Below are 22,514 nucleotides of genomic sequence, written 5' to 3'. Positions count from 1 at the left end.
GTAAAGTGCTTTTGAAATTATATTTTCGTACTGTATGTTTTTGTGGAAAATGTTTTGTGGAACCGAGGCAATTTGGATGTGAGTTGATGTATAATGTGTGTGTGTGTGTGTGTGTGTTTGTGTGAGCGAATGAGAGACTCTTTTGAGATGTTTTTATCCTCAAGCTGCAATGCAAACTTTAGGATAATGGTACAAAAATAAAGAAAAGCAAACAAGTGTGCTGCCGGTTTCTGTTTTATTGTCCATAAAGAGTTGATGTACTGATTGTTGTGTAATGATTTGCTGATACAAGGACAAATGTTTAGTTTAATGAGCTTGAGCTGTAGCATTCTTTATTAATAAACATACACTTGATACACACAAACACAGAGCGACCCTAAGTTCAACTTCCTGGCACCCTTACAGTGTGAAGCATCAGCTGTGTCAGATAAATGGATTTCAAGCAGGAATGTGTAATGGATATAATGCTGAAACTGAATGTTTTAAGTTGTTCGATTAAAAGATGTTTGAACCAATGATGCATTGGAAAGTTGCACAGCCTTTGTTTTAGCACACTGGCTCTGGATTGAGTTACTTGATCATTTAAACTGAGCTTCAAGAAATAGTTCACTTAATAACAAATGTTTTGTCATCATCACACAGAATTATTTTTTTTATAATAATTGGATTATTTAAAGGAGCTACTAGTAGAATAAATGGAGACTGGAGCTCTCCAGCTTCATAAATGAATTGGTTGAGCCGCTAAACAAAACATTCACTAATCCAACTGATTCAGTATGGAAGCTTGTTTCCACCCACCACTGGATAATAATAATAATAATAATAAAAGCCATTGTAACTTCTTTTCTCACAATTATTTTTCTTCTCAGAATTGTGAGTTCAACGCTGTGGAAGAAACAGGCTTCAATAATTTAGTTCATTGGCTCAACTTAAAAAAAAAAAACATAATTTACATCTTTTCTGAAACGTAAAAGCTACAGTCCACATTTATTGTAATTGCTTTTAAAGCACAACCAGCAATTAGTTTCACAGAAGAATGTTATATGGTTTTAGAACAAAATGAGGGTGATTAAATGGTGTCAGAACTTCTATTTTAGTTGACCTATCCCTTTAATTTAGTCTTTTAGTGACTGTGTTTCACACATAACGCATTCAATGTCTCTGAGGTAACAATTTTAGAGTAATTTTTGTGATTTGGGTTTATTTATTATGGGCCATTGCATCATTGGTTTTTTCAAATTAAGTCTACATTTTCATAAACAACAACCTAGAGCTGTCTGTTTTAAAGCGCAATCAGTTTTACAGTAGTACACAAAAATTTGAAACTAAAAAAGTGCTTTTTATTTTTATTTTTTTTACATATCTATTTCACCTGAAGACCATTATTATAGTATTATGTCTCTTAGAAGCTTAAATATCTGAATTAATGCTTGTCTATGTGCAAATCGAATATTCTGATGGCAAGTCCTCCTGGCATGAGTTGTGCAGCGGTTACGACAAAGTGACAACATCAGCGTGTTTTTGAAAAAAAAAACCCACTACAGCCCCTGATTCACCTGAGGCGTTTTATATTGAACCAAAATCAAATCAATGTTATTTTCCTCTCTAATCGAAGTTGTCAAATTTCAGAACATTGTCATCAAAGTGTGTGTGCACATGCTTTTCGTAGAGATGCTGCTGGCAGTCCAGAGGAAACTGCTCGCTGCAGACAGGACATACCCTCCAGTGAGACTCCACGTGCCGTTCAAAACTGCTTTGCGCAAATTGTGGCGGGAAGATCACCTCGCACAGGGGACACCGCTTATGAACATCAGGTCTGAGCGCGCAAAAAAGAGAGACAGATTTATTTTACAAGTGGGATGTGTTTGGAATGAATGATTGCTTACTGTGTACTACATATAATATATGTAGTATATGTATATAATATATGTACTAATATGCAGTTATCATTTACAGTGGAAACTATGAAAGAATGAACATTTAAACAGCAGTATGCTATGTGTGTCAATCTCAGTATTGTTTAGCCAGCAAGTGGTTGTCAGTTATCACTTCTCAGTTAAAAAAGTCCTGACTTTTGTCAGTCAGATCTAACAAGAAAATAACATGAAGCAAAATAAAATATTACTTTCTGTCAGTCATCACTTTGGAAATGGAAAATCAATTCCAGGGCTGTTTTGAATGAAAAACTAGCTTACTGGTTATCAGGGTTGTTATTAATAAAATAATCTGAAATAACTGAAATAAAATACAACATAATAATAATAAATAACATTTCAGCTAGTTTCCAAGGTACCGGTTTTTTCATTTAATTAAATTTGAAGTACCGTACTAAAGTAAAAAAAAAAAAAAAAAAAAAAAAATATATATATATATATATATATATATATATATATATATATATATGATTACAAACTTACTAAACTATATTTAAACACAATCATAAAAATGACAACAACAAAAACGCTTGAATTTAAATTACAAAATCTTTAGCTAACATTAAAATGAAAACAGAAAATATAGAAATAAACTATTTCAATATTAACAAAAAAATCTAATAGTATATAAATGATACTAAAATAACACTGCTGCACACTCTGCAGTATATACTGTACTGCAGTGTTTACAGTCTCATATTTAGAATAATTTATAGCACACACTGTGCAATCATGTAGCAACTGTAAACCTTTAGTATGCTTCATTGTCACATAACCTCACCAAACTGCAAATGATATCCAGCTATAACCTTGGAAATAAGTATTAACGGTAATATTTTATTTCATTTTTGGGTAAAAATTTTTTTTGGAATGTCTTCCAAAACTTTTGACATACAGATCCAATAATGAGTCAAAAACCCTAGAAAGATTACATTGAAAGAATACATTTTAAAAAACATTTACATTATTGCATCATTGACCTTTTAAAATTAAGTACTTATTTTATGAACACATTTTATAAAACAAAATAAAATACAATTTGGTATTATTTTTAGTCATTTGTCACTTTGGTAATTGAAAGTCAGGTTCAGAGCATTGCATTGTGGGATAAAGTTGTTCACATAGTATGCGATATACCACAGGTTTTGGCAAATAAAGTACTTCAATGCATTCAATGCATATCAACAGTGCACAGAAATCATAATGCAAACACAGTACGAGTAGTATAGTAGCATATATCTCCTAACATTTACCTGGTGTCAAAGCAGAAGCTGGTATGGCTCTGGTTAGATTCCAGGCTCTGATGATCGCAGACTGCAGGGGCCTCACCATCACCTCCCTAAGAAAGACATAAAAACCTAAATGAAACACACACATCATTTCTTCTTGACTGAGACATAACAATACAATGTTCTTCAACTGACACATTTAGCTGCCACTTCTCTATTGAGACATAATAGCTAAGATCTCACACACACATACACACACCCACACACACCCACAATTTCGATGAAAAGCCACGCCTGTCTGCACACAGCCGGCTTCCTGCAAAGGTTAATGGGCTTTTAACGCAGCAAACGAGAAAGGAGGAGAAAGGGGTCAGTGTCGATCTGCACCCTCAAATATCACAGGCCGGCACCCCCAGCCAATTAGCACAGCCCTCGTCAACATCTCTCTCTAACGAGCCTCTAGCCTAGTCACTCTAATCCGCTAACGAGCTCAAAAGAGAACAGCCTTAATTGCAGTTTCATGCAAATGAACCACCTCAGTATTCACCTATGAACTGAGGTCTGATGGTGCGGGGAATACAGAGGGCAGTGAGGAAAAGAAGACAAAAAAAGAGTGAATGAAAGCGTTTGAATCGAAGGGCGACAAGGTGGAACTTAAGAGGAAAGGCTGAAGGAGAGGAAAAAGAAGTGAAGGTTGCTAAAGAGTGGCAAAAAGGTAATGCCACATACAGTATCGGTTTAAAGACGGACACAATAACACCCATTTGTTAGCTCTGAATCTTACAAGAAGCTTCGTCAGGACAAAATAAAGCTGACGAGTCATATGAACTAGTTTAATGGGTCCCATTTTACTGTATATTAGCTGACTTTAACTATAAAGCACTTGCATGAAAAAATTATTGTTTGCTGCGATGCACTAATTGGGTTCATGTTGTATTGCAAATCACTTTTGTTACTGTTGAGGTGAAATATGGTCAAGTTTAAGGACAGGTTTGGTGGTCTGGACTGACAGTGTAATTACCAATGTAACTACTGAAATTAATACTGAAATTAGTGTTCCTGTAGCTCAAGTGGTAGAGCATTGCGCTTATGAAGCGCAACGTTGGGGGTTCAATTCCCTGGGAACACATGAATACACCAAGTCGCTTTGGATAAAAGTGTCTGCTAAATGAGTTCATTTAATTTTAATTTAATTTCAATCTTTTAATTACAGATGTAATTACAGAAAGATATTTTTAAATATAAGTACGATGTAAAAACATTGTATGTACACAATAAGTGCGTTGTATAAAATATTTTTTAAGTACATAGTGGTTAAAGACACTTATTATAAAGTGGGTCCGTTTTAGGACGATTTTATGGTCCTTTTGCAGCCTTTTTGAAAGAAAACAACAATTCTGTCACCACAAACCTGTATGACTTTCTTTTTAATAATGTGCTTGTAGCTCTGTTCCTTTCAATTATAATGAAGGGTAACTTAAGTTTTCAAGCTTAAAAAAAATGCAAATGTCCCATAAACGTATAACAAAAGTAATCCATATGACCCTAAAGCCTTACCAATGTATGAAAAAAAATGTGGATAAATAGTTAATGACCATATTTTGCTTTTCAGTGAAGTAATCCTTTAAACATTTATTGTTCAATCAACTTATATCACACTCCTTTTCACATTTGAAAAAAATTAGATACAACTTTACAAATCTAGCAAAACTCAAAGAAGATTAGACATCTCATTAAAGAGAAAGGAGTAAAGTTTTTTTTTTTATTCAGTATAAATCGTGAATCACTTTAATAATATATTTTAATCATTTTCAAGATAAGGCTAAAATGATATCTAGTCTAATGTGTTTTTTTTTTTCAAACTGGGGTTTGCAAAACCCTGGGAGTTTGTGAGTTTATGAAAAGCTAATAATTAATTAAATCATTAAAAAATTAAAAAATCTAAAATGTATAACTAAAAGTAAAATTACAATATAATTTGTATTTGAATTAAAATAATTAATTTGAAAAGTTGAAACAAAACACGTACTTAAAAAGATGGAATATTTTGTTTACCTACATGAGACCATTAACCAACCTCAGAGAACCATAAACATGCAAATGTGTTGTTAAATTACTGAAATGCAGTGTAATATCAAGTAAAAACACATTTCTGCTTTGGTGTTGTTGATGAAGAGGAACATATAAATTTGATCAATAGTTATATGACGAAAAAGTTTGGAAATCACTCATTTAAAGCTGTAACATTGAAAGAACATGTTCTAAATGTCACTGTAACATGATCAGACAGGATGTGTTTTAACAATATACTGCAGATAAGCAACAGCTTTAAAACTGACACTGTCCAGATTAAAATGCACTCTTCCAATACTACCCATTGAGCACAACTTATAGCAGTCTGAAGTTACATTAAAACAGACCATTTCTATTGTACATCTACTGTACATCATGTAGTTGCCAAAGGAAAACATACACCGCAGAAATTGTTGTGGTGCTTTCAAAATATTTCCACTGCTCTATCTATGTGTACAGTACGTGTCCTTACATTAGGCCTCTCCTCAGTGGGATTCTCCAGGCCATCAGGGGGGCTGAGACTGCGTGAAGGCTGACAGCAGACCACAGGACCACCCCACAGTGGTGGAGCCAAAGGAGGGGGCCGGCAGGTCTGTTCTGGGGATAATGCCCCATCTGCTCCATCTAAGCAACAACAATTCAGGAAGTTCTGAGTAGGACTGTCACATCCTAAAACTTTCAGTAGTTAGATGCCAATGTCACTGAAAGGGTCTCAATAATCTACCAATTTCGACACAATAGCAAAACAAATGTACTACACTTATGAAATGCAGTTATATTACATATATAATGTATATATGTAAATACTAAGCGACACAACTGTTTTCAACATTGTTAATGAAGAAATGTTTATTGAGCAGCGAATCAGCATATTAGAATGATTTCTGAAGGATCATCTGACACTGAAGACTGGAGTAATGATGCTGAAAATTCAGCATTAAATTTTTACACAGGAATAAATATCAATTTATATACATCACAATAAAAATCAACTGTAGTGCAATAATATTTCAAAACATTATGTTTTTACTGTATTTTAGATCAAACAAATTTAGCCTTGGTGAACATTAGAGACTTCTTTAAAGAACAAATAAGAATCTTACTGGCCCCTAACTTTTAAATGGTATTGTAGGAATAATTCTTGATATTAATACATCATTCATAATTAAGTAAACACTTTCAAGCTTTTTTTAAAGCAAATATTACTTACTTTAGTATCAAATAAATTCAACCATAAACAGGTCATTATAGACAATCTAAAAATGTTCTAATAATCTAGTAGTTATTTTTAAAAATGGGTTTGAAATAAATGAATAAATAAAAGTGCATGCACCCACCCCGGGTCTCTTGCTCTGAATAGGGGTTTCCGTACTGCAGTTCAGCAGGTTGTTGGGGTACCAGTTGAAGTGGAGGTTGGTCTTCTGCATAGGGCAGTGGGTAACGCAGCATCATTGGCTCTCTGACCTCTGACCTTTGACTCCCTGCTGCCTCCACACTGTTCATACACTGCCGCAACTCCTGCAAGAAAAACAAACAGTAAACAAAATGATTTATATCTCATATGATCACAAAGTGAGTTCTTAACATACCTGACAGGAAACACTTATTTATTGCTTATAGGAGTAGAACTAGCTAATACAAACATTGTCACTGAAATTGTAAAAGATAAAGGACAAACCTGCCTTGATGCTTAAATTACAGCACTGCAATAATTTCATAATCAATATTACAAATGAGACCCAGTGTAATTAGACACTACAAGAACCTGAATAAAATATTGGTCAATTATCTTCAACCAAAGAAACTGAAATCTCGAGTACTATTGTAATACAGATTAAATATTACCAGTCGTTAAATAGCACTGACACAGTGAATAACTCTCCTCATTTTTTTTTTAACTCTTTTTCTTGTTTTTTCTTTCCCTCTCCTTTGACCTCATATCCATGAGCCATGATTAGAAGGATTATTCACACATTTAACATTTAACACAAGTGCTGATGGGTAATCAGGGAGCCGAATGTGGCATTTAGCCGTGACTCTTGGGGCTCAAACATTCACACTCTGCCTGATTTCACCGTCTAACCTACTTAGAATCAAATTAAGGTATTTAATATTTAAAGGTTCTCATTAACATTTAGAAGATCAAGCTAATAATACCAGCTTTAGAAGATACTGCAGCTTTTTGGATCTTTGAATAGCAAACAAAGAACAAAATACTAGAGTACATAGCAACAAACTATTTATAGTGTATAAATGCTCTTACCTTTTCCAGTCTCTCTTTTTCCCTGGTCACCACCACAAGACTCTCCCTCAGAGCGGACACCTCTCTGTCCTTCTCTGCCATCTGAGTCTGTCAAGGAATTCATAAAACTTCTTATGAGTGCCATCTAGATGTGTATTTTATACCTTGCTCTAAGAACACCCCTTGAAAGTGGTAAACCACTAAAGCCACAAACTGCAAGTTGCAATTCCTATAATATTTTAAAACAGACGAGGAGCGGCTGTACAGGTTAAATCCTGATTCTGGACTTGAAATGTTGAGGTGTTTCTCAGGATTTTCTGATCACCAAATCTGACAAATTTCCATTACTTTTGAAATGACTGGTTCAAGCTAGAATCAATTTCATAGAAGTCACACTCAAAAGTTAACGGTTCGAATCAGACATATTAACAACTATTATTACAATTGTAAAATATATATATTTTAAATAATATATAAATATATTTTAAAGTATAATTTATTCCTCTAAAGGCAAGCAAAAGCCATTACTCCAGTGTTCAGTGTCACATGATCCTTCAGAAGTCATTCTAATATGCTGATTTGGTGCTAAAGAAACATTTATTATTAGTATCAATGTTTAAAATAGCTAAATATTTTTGTGGAAATTGGGAGCATTTTTTTTCAGGATCCTTTTATAAATAGAAAGCTCAAAAGGACCGCATTTATTTAAAAGATAAATCTTATAAATCTATTTACTCTCACTTTTTAACATTTTAATGCGTCCTTGTTGAATAAAAGCATTGCATCAGTTTACTATCTGCTGATCTCCTTCTCTTTCTCTCTTTCTGAGTTATCGTTGTGTAAATGTCTGTTTGGGTTTGAAGTTCAGTTGAAATGGGTTTACTACAATCTTAACCTGCTCTCCAGCAAACAGTCATAAAGCATCTGGTGAGAGCGTATTCATGCGTTTAAACACGCTGTAAATAAAAGACTTTCCTTTTGATGGTGTCTCCATTTTTGTCTAAATAATCAGACATCAAGAGCCCTTTACGACCTCCTTTCCACTTGGCCAGCTTTGTCCTTAATGACTGCTTCGTTCACACACGATCACAAGACTAACGGAAATGTGATACCTCAGTGAACCGGACCTAAAAATCAACCAGTGGAAGTTGCTGATATCTTATGCAAATGAATGTGTGAGTATCCGTGGCTGGCGTTTGCCTGTGAAGCTGAAGGAACCTGAATCATGCATGCACCTTTGTGTGTGTGTGTTTGTGTGTTTACGTACTTTGAACCACTGCTCCTCACTGGCTAGTAGGAGCTTCAGGTTTTCATTGATGGTGCACTGCTCACTCCATTTCACCTCCATGCAGGCAAGCTCAGCTTCGACTGACACGCTGCACTCTTCTTCATCCTCTTCCTCCTCTTCATCGTCCTCCTCCTCTTCCTTCCCATCCTGTCCAGGTCTACCTTCATCTCCCAGTCTCCCGGCATCTCTTTTTGTCGCAGGTTTGATCTCGGCAGTATATTGATCTTTCAAATGTGAGAAGTTAAGGAATAATGCATAAAGGAGTTGGTCACAGTATTATAGAGCATATAAAAACATTAGTCACGAAACTGCTGTGTGACATGACACAATCACAGCCATTAAATATTTGATGTCTAAATGTACAGCTTTAGACGTTTTGAATGAGACCAATAACAAATATATGTTATTATATATATTATATATAATATATACATATATGTTTGTGTGTGTGTGTGTGCATGTGTGTATATGTGTTGGGGTGTAACGGTACGTGTATTCGTACCGGACCGTTTCGGTACAGGGCTTTCGGTACGGTGCACGTGTGTACCGAATGACCGAATGCAATATTTTGATTGCGGAACATAGGTACATTTTCGTGTTTCCAAACGAACATATTAAGTGGCGGAAGTCTCCGCGTTCAGCGCAAATCCCACCCTGCAGCTGATTCGGCCGTTGACACACTGGCTGCGTGGTGTGAGCGTGGAGGCTGCCTCTCGTTTTCTGTGTCTTTACCATAGACTGTATAAAAACACACACCAGAACCGTGCCTGACGCGGCGCTGGCACGCTGCTGCTCCTGTAGGTGACATAGAGGGAGGCCGCCGAAAGACCAGGCTCTTGTATTCATGACAACAATATCAACTTTTTTTACACACCTATACCTACGCCTACTGATAAAGGACACCGTCAACAGTATTGACGGAAAAATAGACTATGTTTGACAGCTGCAATATTTGAAAATCGATAATTATTATTATTTTTTTTAAATTACATTTATATCTGAATTTATGTCAACCTATAGACTTTCAAACATCAAAATGTCATGAATTATTATGTATTTGTGTACAAAATGACATATAAACATATTTTCCTATAATATTTTGCCTGGAAACGCTTAAAATAGGCGTTGGTTCTATTTCTAGCATGCACGCGTTTTCTCACGCAGGCAGTCTGCAAGCTCTAACCTGTTAACATGGGAGCCGAATTAAAAACAGACACGCCACGCAGCTGAGACGCTTGCGCCACGCATCTAGCCGTTTCTGCTGCGTGTCAGTTGCGTGACGGCTGCTTTGCGTTTTCTGTGTCTTTACACACAAGAATCGTGCATGGCGCGCTGCTGCTACTGTAGGTTACATAGAGGGAGACCGCCGACAGACCAGGATCTTGTCTTCACGACAACAATATCTATACTTCATGTTGAGCATAAATATAAAGCCTACTGATAAAGGACACCGTCAACAGTATTGACGGTGTTTGACCGGTGCAATATGCCAGTGTGTCCCTGGCCTAAGTTTTTCAAAAGGCATCACGCGAGTGTGAACATCACTACAACTAGGAAAAAAACGATTGTAATTCAAACACCGCTCCCGTCGGCATTAAAACAGACTTTACACTTTGGAAAAGTTATATTTTTTAAATATGAGCAGGCCTGCAAGCTGGGATTGGTAATTCTGCACTGTAATCATAGTTATTTATTTATATTTTTCATTATATTTTATTATATGATACTGGTTTGAGACAGAGTATTTTATTTAGTGGAGAACTTTGCAGCAGTATTTTATTTCTTATTCTTTTTTATTTTATATATATTTTATTAAAAAGTATTTTTTTTAAATTATAAACAAATTGTTAAAAAAGATTTATAGTAATAAACAACCTGCAGTTTAATGTTTGCATTTCTTTCCCTTACTGTACCGAAAATGAACCGAACTGTGACTTTAAAACCGAGGTACGTACCGAACCGTGATTTTTGCGTACCGTTACACCCCTAATATATGTATATATATATATATATATATATATATATACACACACACATATACATACAGTAACTTAATTTACTGTAAATATACAATAAAAAGTGTAATATTGTGAAATATTATTATAATTTAAAAGAATTATTTACTATTTAATATATTACTCCATTAATAAAGTCTTTAGTGTCACATGATCCTTCAGAAATCATTCTAAAATGCTGATTTGGTGCTCAAGTGGTGCTTTTTTTTGGGATAGAAAGCATTTATTTGAAGCATTCATTTCTTAAAAAAAAAAAAAAAAAAAACCTTACTGACCCCAAAACTTTTATTACTAATTTTTATTTATTTATTTATATATTTTATTAACTTTTATAGGACATCATTTGACTATATGTGATTCCTTATTCTACTTGTCAATACCTGTGGGTGGAGTCTCTGCATCTGGTGTGTGTAACTCCTGTGTGGTCTCTGTAGAGGCGTCATTCCTATTACAGTCCTAAAACATATGTAATATTTTAAGATTTCACACAAAAGAACAATAAAGGAGGGTGTTTTCACGACAGACTTCACTTATTAACCTCAACTAGCATACATAAAGACAAAATGTAAGACTGCTTAACATCTTATGTACAAAATTAAATGTATCATTGTTAGAGTAAAGGCTTTATTGTAACATTTTTGAAAAGTTTACAACTGGGTAAAGACATAATTTCGGTTACTACTCACCCCCTGTTGCTGGGTCAGTTTGGTGACTTGTCTTTGCAAACGTTGGCACTCTCTGTATTTCTCTTTGTAGTGCTCTGCAGCCATATTCAGACGCAGCTTTAATTCCTCAACCTCCTTTTGTAGCTCCACCTCCAGCTCTGAAACCACACCCCCTCCACCTCTAGCCCTGCCCTGAAATGTAAAAAATAATAATAATAGCATGAATAAACCATGAATGCAAGAAAGAGAAAGAGAGTTATCTCACAGTTCACACTGTCTAAACACTGTGTCTAAACCATGTGTTGTTCATATTGTTATTAATAGATATTCACAATCAAATAAACATAAAGGACAGTTAGTTGTGGTTACCACTTCCTGTGATGCCTGGCTTCTCATCCTGTCCAGCTGATTCTGAGCATGTCCGCATTCTTCCTGGGCTTCAGTTAGACGGGCTCTGAGGTCTTCAGCCTCCTGACGGGCACGGTACAGCTCAGCCATGGTGCGATCTCGCCCGCCGGAGGCATCACGTAACTCAGAACCCAACATAGCAGCCTGCTGCCGTGTGGCCTGGAGCTGCTCCTCAGCTTGACACAAGTGCTCCTTCAGGCCCTGGAGATGCGCACAATGTATTAGGACAAGGAAACGTGAGTTATGTGAACACAGACAATCAGTCAAGAGTTTGGAATAGTTTTTTTTTTTTTTTTTAATGTTTTGAATACTCACCAAGGATGTATTTATTTGATCAATAATACAGTAATCCTTCAAAAAGTATTTGAATATGCTTATTCAATGCACATTATTATCATTATTCATGCTTAATTTTTCATAATGGTTCTTATTACTATCAATGTTGAAAACTGCTGCTTAATAATTTTGTGGAACTCTGATTCTTTGATGAGTAGAAAGTTCAAAAGAACAACATATATTTGAAATATGAATCCTTTGTAACATAAATGTCTTTATTGTCACTTAATGATCAATTTAGTGCATCCATGCTGCATAAAAGTTTTATTTTCTTACTTACCCGAATCATTTATCTGGTAGTGATTCATGGTTTCCTCGAAAATATTAAGCAGCAAAAATTGTTTCCAACATTGATAATAATAAGAAATGTTTCTTGAGCCCCAAATCACCAAATTTCTGAAGGACGTAATGGCTGCTGAAAATTCAGCTTTGCCATCACAGGAATAATTTTTTTAATACATTAAAATAGAAAACAGTTATTTCAAATTGTAGCAATATTTCTGTTATTTTTATTTATTGTATTTTCATCAAATAAATGCAGCCAGTGGTGAGCATAAGAATCTTCTTTCAGAAACATTAAAATTGCAATTATTCCAAAATTTAGACTGGTAGTATTTATTATATTTGTATATATTCTTTAAATCAATGTCTATTACGGCATCGGTGGGGTGTGTGTCTCTCTCTGTGCGTAGTCGGTGTAGTTCATCCTGGTACTGTGCGATGGTGACCTCCCTGTTCAGCTCCACTGCCTTCAGCATCTGCAGCTCTGCACTGAGTTTAGTGTTTTCCAGCTCGGCGCTGCGCACGTGAGACTGTAAGTGTGCACACACAACATAGATCGATGCACATCACACGACTGATCAATGAATATGATTACACCTTAAAACCTGTAGATACAACACACACTCACTTTGTAAAGCTCCCTCTCATCTCTCTCACTCTTCAGTTGAGTCTGTAGACGGTCCCGCTCAGAAATCACCTTCTGTAGCCTGTCTCTTAAACTGGACAACGCAAAAAACTTAATACAGCATATAAATCCTCTACTATACATATGCATTCCAATCCAAATCTAATTCAGAACTGAAAATAAAAATGTCAAAGAGAAACAATATGGAATAAAATGGAAATACTAAAAAAAAAACAAAAAACAAATTGTAGGTCACTAATCAAATAATCAAATTTCATAACACTGATCATGTGAGCTCTTTCGTATGGATGATTAGATGTTCTTGACTCCAAGACGTTCAATGGATCATATCCAGCACATCAGTTTTTACACAAACCTGCAGAGTTTAAGTGCTGCTGTAAACAAAGCAATGACAGATCAAATGCTAATATTATGAAATTTACTTTTTTACATTTATTTATAAATTAAGCTTTTTTCAATTTACCTCATAGAATTCTATTCTGGTCTGGTGATGTGTGTATGGGCCTTACCAGTCCACTTCGGTCTCTTTAAGAATAGCTTTTTGCTTGATTTCCAGCAGGTCCTGTTCAAGTTGTCTCACTCTAGCTTGAGCCTCCTCCTTCTTCTCCAGTAGGCCTTTCTGCAGCTCCTGCAATTGGACAGCATAAGCTATCAATTCCACCTTTCAGCCAATCAAAACACTCCAAGCATTCCAATAGCACACATCTGTCTAACGTGATCTAACCAATTATTTAAGAAATATGTATAATCACACACATACTTTACAAAATAGTTATTTCAGAAAATTTTACTAATCTTATAAACAATATCGGAATATTATCGGAAATGCAGGTATTATTCTGATCCAGTCTATCCCCATCAAAATACAAAAAAGCAAGCAAGCAAGCAAAAAAACTTGCAGAAAAAGAGGAGGCTTGGATTTCACTTTTGCGGCGGTGTCTCATATTTAACAGTCATCGCCAGTAAATCACAGTAACATCTGGTTCTGAAAGCACGCATATACGCCTTGTCCTACGGCTAATCTGGTGACTCGTGGTGTTTTACGGCCGATGATGTTTCGGAATTGCAGCACAGGCGAATAAAATGTGTGGTCGTAAAATTAGCAGCCACAAAATATATACTCATGTTCTCACGAGAAAGTGGAAGTCTGTTTTCATATGTAAGTTCTGACAGTTTAACAGACACATGCACACTTATAGCATATGAAAGGGTCTGTGTAACTGGGGTGTGAGACAGAATTATAAAAGTGTTTATGTTTTATTTGTGGTGTTCCCTGTCCTTTATGACACACATAATTCACACTTACAGACTTCAGTGGGGTCTCCAAAAGAAACACCAGGGGGCGCTGAAAGACCAGCAAACCGACTGAATCATATCCTGCTGTTTTCTGGGCTCTTGTGGAGTTTAATGTGCTTGTTGTGCAGTCAAACATCAACACCACATCAGAGCCAAGATCCTTTTTTTCATATTCTATGCTGATGTTGAGGGAAAATCTAATTTTGTGGAAGAGATTTAACATCGTAAAATGTGGTAGATACTTGACATGACATTAACTGACTTGATCAACTGCTTAATTTATGCCATCTAGGGCTATTTTTGAGGCAAGAAAAGTTGACAAAACCGGTTAAAATAGGTAGATAAATTAATAATTATGTAAGAAAATAAATAAAAGATAGACAGGATCTACTGCCATTACACTGGTACACTACCGTTCAAATGTTTGGGGTAAAACAATTTAAAGAAATAAATCGTTTTATTCAGCAAGGATGCATTAAAATGTTACAAAATAATAATAATATTAAGCAGCATACATGTTTTCAATGTTGATCATTTTGATGTTTATTGAGCAGCAAATCAGCATATTAGAATGATTTCTGAAGGATCATGTGACACTGAAGACTGGAGTAATGATGCTGAAAATTCAGCTTTGCATCACAGGAATAAATTACATTTTAAAATATATTTAAATAGAACATTTTAATAATATTTTACAATATTACAGTTTTCAATGTATTTTTGATCAGATAAATGCAGCCTTGCTGAGTATAAGAGACTTATTTCATGAACTTATAAAGGTCTTACTGACCCCAAACTTGTGAAGAGTAGTGTAAATAGCCTTCATCAAATTACCAATACCATCACATTACCATATTTTGTAAAGGACAGTAAAGTCAAATTAACAGGTACTACAAAAGAAAAGAATGTTCCGAAAATGCAGATGAAAAAGTTTGAATAAATGAGTTATTAATGGGAAATAATATGAATTAGGGCTGTTAACATTAACCAACAAAATGAAAAACTGTCACACAGTCTCTTCAAACTCTGCCCTTCAATGACACCTCAGCCAATCGAATGTTTGCAAATCCCTTAGACATTAAATGACTGACAAGCTTTTCACAGAGCATGAGGCTGTCACAAAGACAGTTGTGATTTCAGTGATATGTATCAGGTAGTAGTGACATTTTATGTGTGGTATTTAAAAAAAGAAATAATTTACAGCACCTTTAAATATCATCAAAACAAAGCAGGCAAAACTGAAGACGAAAAAGAGAGACAGAAAGAGCGGGTGAGAAAAAAATCTGTGACTGGTTGCTGTTGACTCAGTGACTGGGCAGGTCTCCATCTTTCTGTTGAGTGGTTTTGGTGGACATTAACTCCTGGCTGCGTGCTCACGTTTGACGTCACGTCTACCCTCTGTGGTCAACATGGCATCAGGCCCAAGTAAACTTTTCTCATTCTCTTTCTCTTCATTCTTTCTCAAACTCCCAGTTCTTTCACTCAAAGTAAATCATCCTCAGCACAGTCAGATTTACATGTGGATAAATCACATGACTTCATGGGGAAGGTCAGTAATGCACACAGAGGCACAGTCACACGGCTATTATCTGATAAGATAAATGCTCTGTGGGAGTAAGTTCACCGTCAGTCAAACAGAAAAGCATTTTACACTTGGAGACAGAAAGTCTTATAGCATGAATGTGCACATAGACACACAGGAGAGCGCTTTGATGTGCAGATAACTTGAACTTGTGATCTCTGGTGTATTACATGCAGCTTAAACACTGTGTGTGTGTAAGTCATCTTTGCTGCTTCATTGATTGGTCACTTTTATGTGCGAGTGTATATTAGTGTGTACCTGGTTCTGTTGTCTTTGTCTCTCCTGTAGCTGATCTCTCTCCTGTGTGAGGAGGCGTAGTGCTTTCTGCAGTTCTTTACACTCCTGTTGAACTTCCTCTACACGCTGCTGCTCACACACACACACACACACACACACATACAGATAACAAGCCAAAAGGAAAAAGACACAAGCTTTGTTCCAAAACCTAGTGAGATGCCTTGCTTCCTACATAGACAGCTGCCTTCTAAGACAGCATCTTACCATAATGGAAGCTCAAGAGTGACTGAGTTGGAATCCTCTACAAAGGCAGCAGTTTATATATTTTTTGTATTTATAATTTGTATTCAGATTGTAAATAGAGCTTTTTTAATTGATAATTCTTAATTGTCACAATGCATTCTTGCAAAGAATATATGCAACTCTACTTTATAATTTGGCTAAAACAAGTTTGTTTAAGAGAAACCATGATTATGTGTCCTATATTTTGCATCAGGAGCACAACGGTGATACCTTAAAATTTGCATCCGTAGGCAGCTCACTAAGTTTTGGATCAAAGCAGAGATTTCTGCTCTTGTATGTGTGATTTGCATACCTCAAGTAGTCCTGTCTTTGTCGTCACAACCAGTATGTCTGAGTTTCCATCATCTTCCACTGTCAGTAGCTCCTCCCCTGTGGGCGTGGCTGGGCGGAACTGGAATGGCGTGCTCGCACCTCTGATTTCACCCGTGTGTGTGACGTAGCAGAACTGATAAAACTCACCATCACTACGGGGAACATAATAACCTAGAAAACAGCATGTAGAGTATTTGATTACCGGTTTTGTCTTTATCAGATGCACCCTCTTAAATAAATGTACAATAGAAATGTCATCTGCAAACAAAGCAAAGCAAAAAGCAAAAAAAAAGACAAAACAAAACATCAAAGATGAATTCTGAATGAACTTTCAAAAGTTCTGAAATAAAAAAGTATGACTCCTTCCATTTTTACTTAAATAACAGTGATAACTTATTGTCTGATTGTGCAAAAAATAAATAAATAAAATAAAAAGCATTAAAAACACATTTTTCATATATATATATATATATATATATATATATATATATACACATATATATATGTGTGTGTGTGTGTGTGTGTGTGTGTGTGTGTGTATATATATATATATGTATATATATATTAGCACAAAAATGTATTAACTACTAATAAATATTAATTACACCCACATTCACAGTCCAATTAAATTATGAGGGATGAAAGCAAAAATTGTGTGTGTGTGTGTGCATGCGTGTGTGTGTGTGTGTGTGTATACCCTGAAAGATGATGGTTCGATGAACAGTGGATCCCTCAGTGTAGTTTTCAGGCATGGGAGACCAGAGGAACGTGTAGTAGTCTCTTGCACTGCTCCAGCCCACCTAACACACACACACACACACAACAGCAACTGAGTCAGAACTAAAACTTTTTCTGACCAGACAAATGAAGGCCTTTGAAAATGGTTACTGTAAACCATATGAAAACACTTGTTCATTTTGACCATAACAATTCAAGCAAAACTATATAAACACAGAGACTATATAAAAAAGTTTAAGGGACACCCAGTCAAAACAGATGGAAAGTGAGTGAGAAAAAAAGGAACTTTACTTACTATCAATACATTACACCTGAGGGAGATCTAAAGTCTTAATACTTCATTTCATATTAATTTCACAGGTTATAAATATCACAATGAGCTCAAAGAGGAATGGAAACACTTAGCCCCCCCCCCCCCTTCTGCACTTCTTAGGCACAGTGTATGTGCAGGGTTGGAAAAGGAGGCGTAACGGGAAAAAAAGGAATGGGAAAAAGGTGCAAATTTTACACTTGCTTCAAAGTCGGCTAAAAATGTTGTGGTTACTCTGAAAAGTGTGTGTGTGCAGGTGAATTTCATCATTTTTGCCTTTGCAAGTGTAAAAAAAAAGCAAGTGTAAAAAAACACATATGTGTTTGCACATACTTACATGAGTAACTGTATGGTTTTGCACAGTTGTAAATGAAATATGAAGGAAATGAAGTAGAGAATGTAATCCACCATCATAAACATGCCACATGTGGTTACATCTTACAGTTACAAACAAGCCACACACACACACACACAGTCAGCAATTTGTGATTGTGATTTTTCACAGCACTACCTGACATTTACTTTGATTACAATACATCACATCTGTAATCTCTTTTTTTTATGGAAAGTATTCTGCTTTCATCTGGAAGGCAGTCATCTGTGAAGAAATCACCTATTAATTACAGAGAAGGGAAGAAAAGAGGAGAGCAAGAGGAAAGAGAAAGAGAGAAGGCATCCGAGTGTGTTTCAAACAAGCCATGCTTGCACATACAGGACTGATAAATGATAAATTAAATAATAAGAGGGCTGACGTAACTATAAATCAGGTGCATAAGAACATGTTTGGCATGTGTGTGACAGCTTAATTATATAGTACTTTTCAGAATGTGTGTGTGTGTGTGCGCGTGTGTGTGTCTGTGGACAAACTTTATGGATGTGTATATGCATGATAACACAGCATTTTTTAGCATTGCTTAAAGGTAGCCTGTTTTCAACGTGTCTCAACATACTCCTTGATAAAGAGTACTATTTATGTTCACCTGGCCAACCTAAAAAGTAGTTTTTTATTTTGTTTTGTTTTTTTACACAGGTGTGTATGCAGTATTTTTTTTGTACTGCATGTACAAATAAATAAAAGAAAAAGCTACAGCTAAATATATGTAGAACCTTACAAATAAAATAAAATACAAGTATTTAAATATAATAAATAACATTTAATATGAAATTAACAATTTAATTTTAAACTGAAATTTTGCACATTAAATAAAAAGGGATAATGCAAGTCCAATTTAAAACTCTGAAGCTAAATATCAGTAGAGCTTTAAAAATAATTTTATATTTACATTACATTACATACAATTAATAACATTTAATCAAAATATTAAATTGAATTTAAGTAAAAAAGGGACATTGCAAGTAGAAATTAAAGAGCTGGAGGTAAATACTTTTAGGTCTTTACAAAAAAATAATAATATATATATATATATATATATATATATATATATAATTAAGAACATTTCATATATATATTACATGCAATTATCTAAAACTTAATTTTTGCACTTTAAATAAAAAGGGACATTGCAAATACAAATTAAAAAAGCTGCAACTAAAAATTTGTAGGACTTTACAAATAAAAAAATAAAGTAAAATTATTCAAATATAATTAGCAACTTTTAATATAAAAGGTAAATTTAAGTTTTGCACTTTAAATAAACAATTTATTTACTTTATTTTTATTTTAAATTTTAGCTTTAGTTAAAAAACAAACAAACACCTGCACATAGAAAATGTGAGTAATTGCTAAATTATTATGCAACTCACTGCTGAAGGAGAAGTACTTCCTCAACAACACCAGAGGGAGCCTGTGGTTCACTAAGATATATAAAGCACAGGCTAAGGTGTGTGTACTGAGTGTGTGTGAGTGCCTGAAGAATATTTCCCACATTACCTCATTGATAATTTAAATACAAGTCCATAGATACTGTCAGAATACATCCATTTATAAGTGTGACTGCTATTATCCAGTTATACATTATACATAACAGCTAATATGTGTTATTACACTACATCTTATTGCAGATACAAGGATGAAAGGAGAAAATACTAAAGCAAAAGCATAAGGAAGGCATCATTTGTCATGGAAAACACTCACGGCATCCAGCACAACAGCACATGCAATCAAACACACACACACACACACACACACACACACACACACACACACACTCACACTCACACTCACACCACAACTCTATTCCCCGTAAACTAACCATCAAAAACAAGAGTGATATTGAGTGGATTAACCATCTTTTTTCCAATCCACATTTTCCCCTGCAACCCACTACTCTAAATGCTGTCTGGAAAGATCTGGTTGATTTGAAGTGCCTTTTATACCAGTCATAAACTGTTACTGTATTTTAACAAGATGAAAAGTTTCCATGCGCTCGTTTCCTCTTGATTAAGTGCGAGATTAAATTTCAAGATGAAAGAAGAACGAGAGAAAAGAAAGTGAGATTAAATTAAATCGGGATCATTTTCTTTCAAAAAGCATTTCTGTGTATGAAATCCTAAATATTGTAGGCCCTGCACAGACCATATTTTGGTGAAATATTAACGTACGCCAACCTTAAAGATGCCAACCCAGTCTTTGGGATGTGGGATGATGAAGGGGGTGAGTGTGTAATGACATTCAAGTGCTGTCTGCGGGAGGAAGCTTTTCCCAACATTCTGGAAGATGGCATGGGCGAAGTTGGACGTCTCCATGACAACACTTCCTCCTCCACCAGCAGATGCTCCTGTATTACAGGCTGATGACATCATAAGTGCTCAAGGAAAGCCTGTGATTGGTCTACCTAAAACAAGAAGGAATGTAAATAACAAAGAAATAATGAGGTTTAACTGACCCAATTTCCGTTTCATAATATAGACAAGGGATATAGTTCAGTCAGATGCTCATTAGTACAAAATTAACCCCAACAGGGACTCACTGTGAATGATTTATTTTTTTATTATTATGCATTATTACTCTGCTACTTACCAAATAAATAAAAGCACCTAAAAATAGTGATTTAAAATGATTTTATATTATTTTCAGAGACCTCAGAGAGCCATAACACCAACATAGCTACATAGAAATTCCTAGAAAACATAGCTTAAAAAAACATTCCTTCTACGGAATTAAAGGCCAATCATACAATATGGCCCTGGAATTATTTAAAAATTAACCAATCAGAATCAAGCATTCCTTAAAGTGTACATAAGGCCTTGCATCACAAGTCTCTCTTGATTCATTTTAAATCCTAAGATGTTCACAAAAGTTATATATATATATATATATATATATATATATATATATATATATATATATATATATATATATATATATATAATATTTAAAGACAAAAGTGACAGCCACTTTGAAAGCTAAAAAAACTAAAACAAAAGAGTTTACATTAAAAATTGTATGATGGTGTGTATAAGCAATGCATAATTCAAAATAAACTATAGGTCATTCTACTGCATTAAACTGTTATTTAGATGCTTAAATATATTTGAGCTGACATACAATTGGTTTCAGCCCATGCACATCTGCATGAAGAAGACCTGCCCTATTTCAGGCCGGATAGGGCGATGCAGAGAAGGCCTGTGTGCATGCATGGCACTGCTGATGCTGCTGCCATCCCTGCCCAGGCCTTTAACATCAGTGACAGCAAATTACATATTCGCTTTGAACTCATTATATGACGGTTTAAAACATAACATTCCTTCTTAATCATAATAAAGCATGTTTGCTTAAACCGAAAGCGACTTTCTAGACATATTTCACTTGCATCATGTTGCTAACTAACAAGTCACTGCGGATTGTAATCGTAGCTACAAGTATACTAGATGATGTGGCATGTGTCTATTTATTATACGACGTAAATAACTGCCGGTGGCTTTAGAGGATAAGCTGAAGAGTTTTAATCATCCCACCCCTAAACACATCGAGATGGACCGCATGCAATTCCAACATATATTTCCAAGATTAACACTATATATATATATTATAATACGTCACTCAATATGTCCGTTATACCTGTAATCCATGTTTACTTGAAGATCTGTAACTCTTGTTATTTAGATTGCTAGACAACGCAGATTGAGCGCGTCTCTGTCATGTAGCTGAACCGGGTGTCAACATGTTTTGGGAATCTAGGAACGTCATGCTGCTTCCGGTCGGTTGCGCCCTGTGATTGGTTTATTTACTCTTGTCACCGAGATCCGTGGCTTACCATTGGTTACTGGATAAGACCAGCATAATAGAAGTGGGAATTCTGATTCTTTTCAGAGAATCGGTTCTCTCGAACAGGAACCGGTTAAAAAAATACTAGTTTATAGAATATAATATGGTTGTTGTATGCAGATCTGATTGTTTAGGTAACGTTTGATCATTTATTATGTTAAGAGTGAAATTAGAATGATTAAAATTTCCTAGCAAAGTATATCAAAAGTGTATAATACATCTAAAATTTACTTATGTCACCGATATCGGGGCCTTTTGAAAAATAAATTTCCATGACTTTCGTGATTACTGAATAAGGAATTTTAAATTCAACGCCGAATAAGTCAACGTTTGTTATTGGAAGTATTCATGTAACGTTAGGTGTAATATAGTAAACGATAACGAAGGGAT

The 22,514-nt window shown here is 35.1% G+C and overlaps 1 protein-coding gene across 1 annotated transcript; it reads right to left on the bottom strand.

Annotated features, from left to right (window-relative positions):
* Positions 1 to 288: 288 nt before the first annotated feature.
* On the bottom strand, positions 289 to 22,072 carry LOC132104157 (tax1-binding protein 1 homolog A-like). Its single transcript, XM_059509416.1, has 17 exons — positions 21,918 to 22,072; positions 20,465 to 20,691; positions 17,546 to 17,648; positions 16,829 to 17,019; positions 16,255 to 16,362; positions 13,628 to 13,746; positions 13,101 to 13,191; positions 12,847 to 13,002; positions 11,816 to 12,055; positions 11,468 to 11,638; positions 11,162 to 11,237; positions 8,746 to 8,990; positions 7,500 to 7,586; positions 6,574 to 6,754; positions 5,709 to 5,860; positions 3,188 to 3,273; positions 289 to 1,816 (listed from the first exon to the last, which is right to left on the bottom strand). The coding sequence occupies exons 2-17, from the start codon at positions 20,657 to 20,659 to the stop codon at positions 1,606 to 1,608; spliced, it is 2,412 nt and encodes an 803-aa protein (XP_059365399.1). The 5' UTR covers positions 20,660 to 20,691; positions 21,918 to 22,072; the 3' UTR covers positions 289 to 1,605.
* Positions 22,073 to 22,514: the final 442 nt, after the last annotated feature.

This window comes from Carassius carassius, chromosome 25, assembly GCF_963082965.1.
Source record: "Carassius carassius chromosome 25, fCarCar2.1, whole genome shotgun sequence".
In the NCBI taxonomy this organism is placed as follows: domain Eukaryota; kingdom Metazoa; phylum Chordata; class Actinopteri; order Cypriniformes; family Cyprinidae; genus Carassius; species Carassius carassius.
The sequence above is the reverse complement of the archived record's forward strand: the minus strand, read 5'-3'. Positions and strand labels throughout refer to the sequence as shown.

Excerpts from the sequence above, each read along its gene's own strand:
- LOC132104157 (XM_059509416.1), bottom strand. The coding sequence starts at position 20,659 with ATGATGTCATCAGCCTGTAATACAGGAGCATCTGCTGGTGGAGGAGGA. Across the intron at positions 17,020-17,545 it reads TCGAACCATCATCTTTCAGG|GTTATTATGTTCCCCGTAGT; the intron begins GTATACACACAC and ends GCTGTTTTCTAG. Across the intron at positions 6,755-7,499 it reads AAAAAGAGAGACTGGAAAAG|GAGTTGCGGCAGTGTATGAA; the intron begins GTAAGAGCATTT and ends TTTTTCTTGCAG.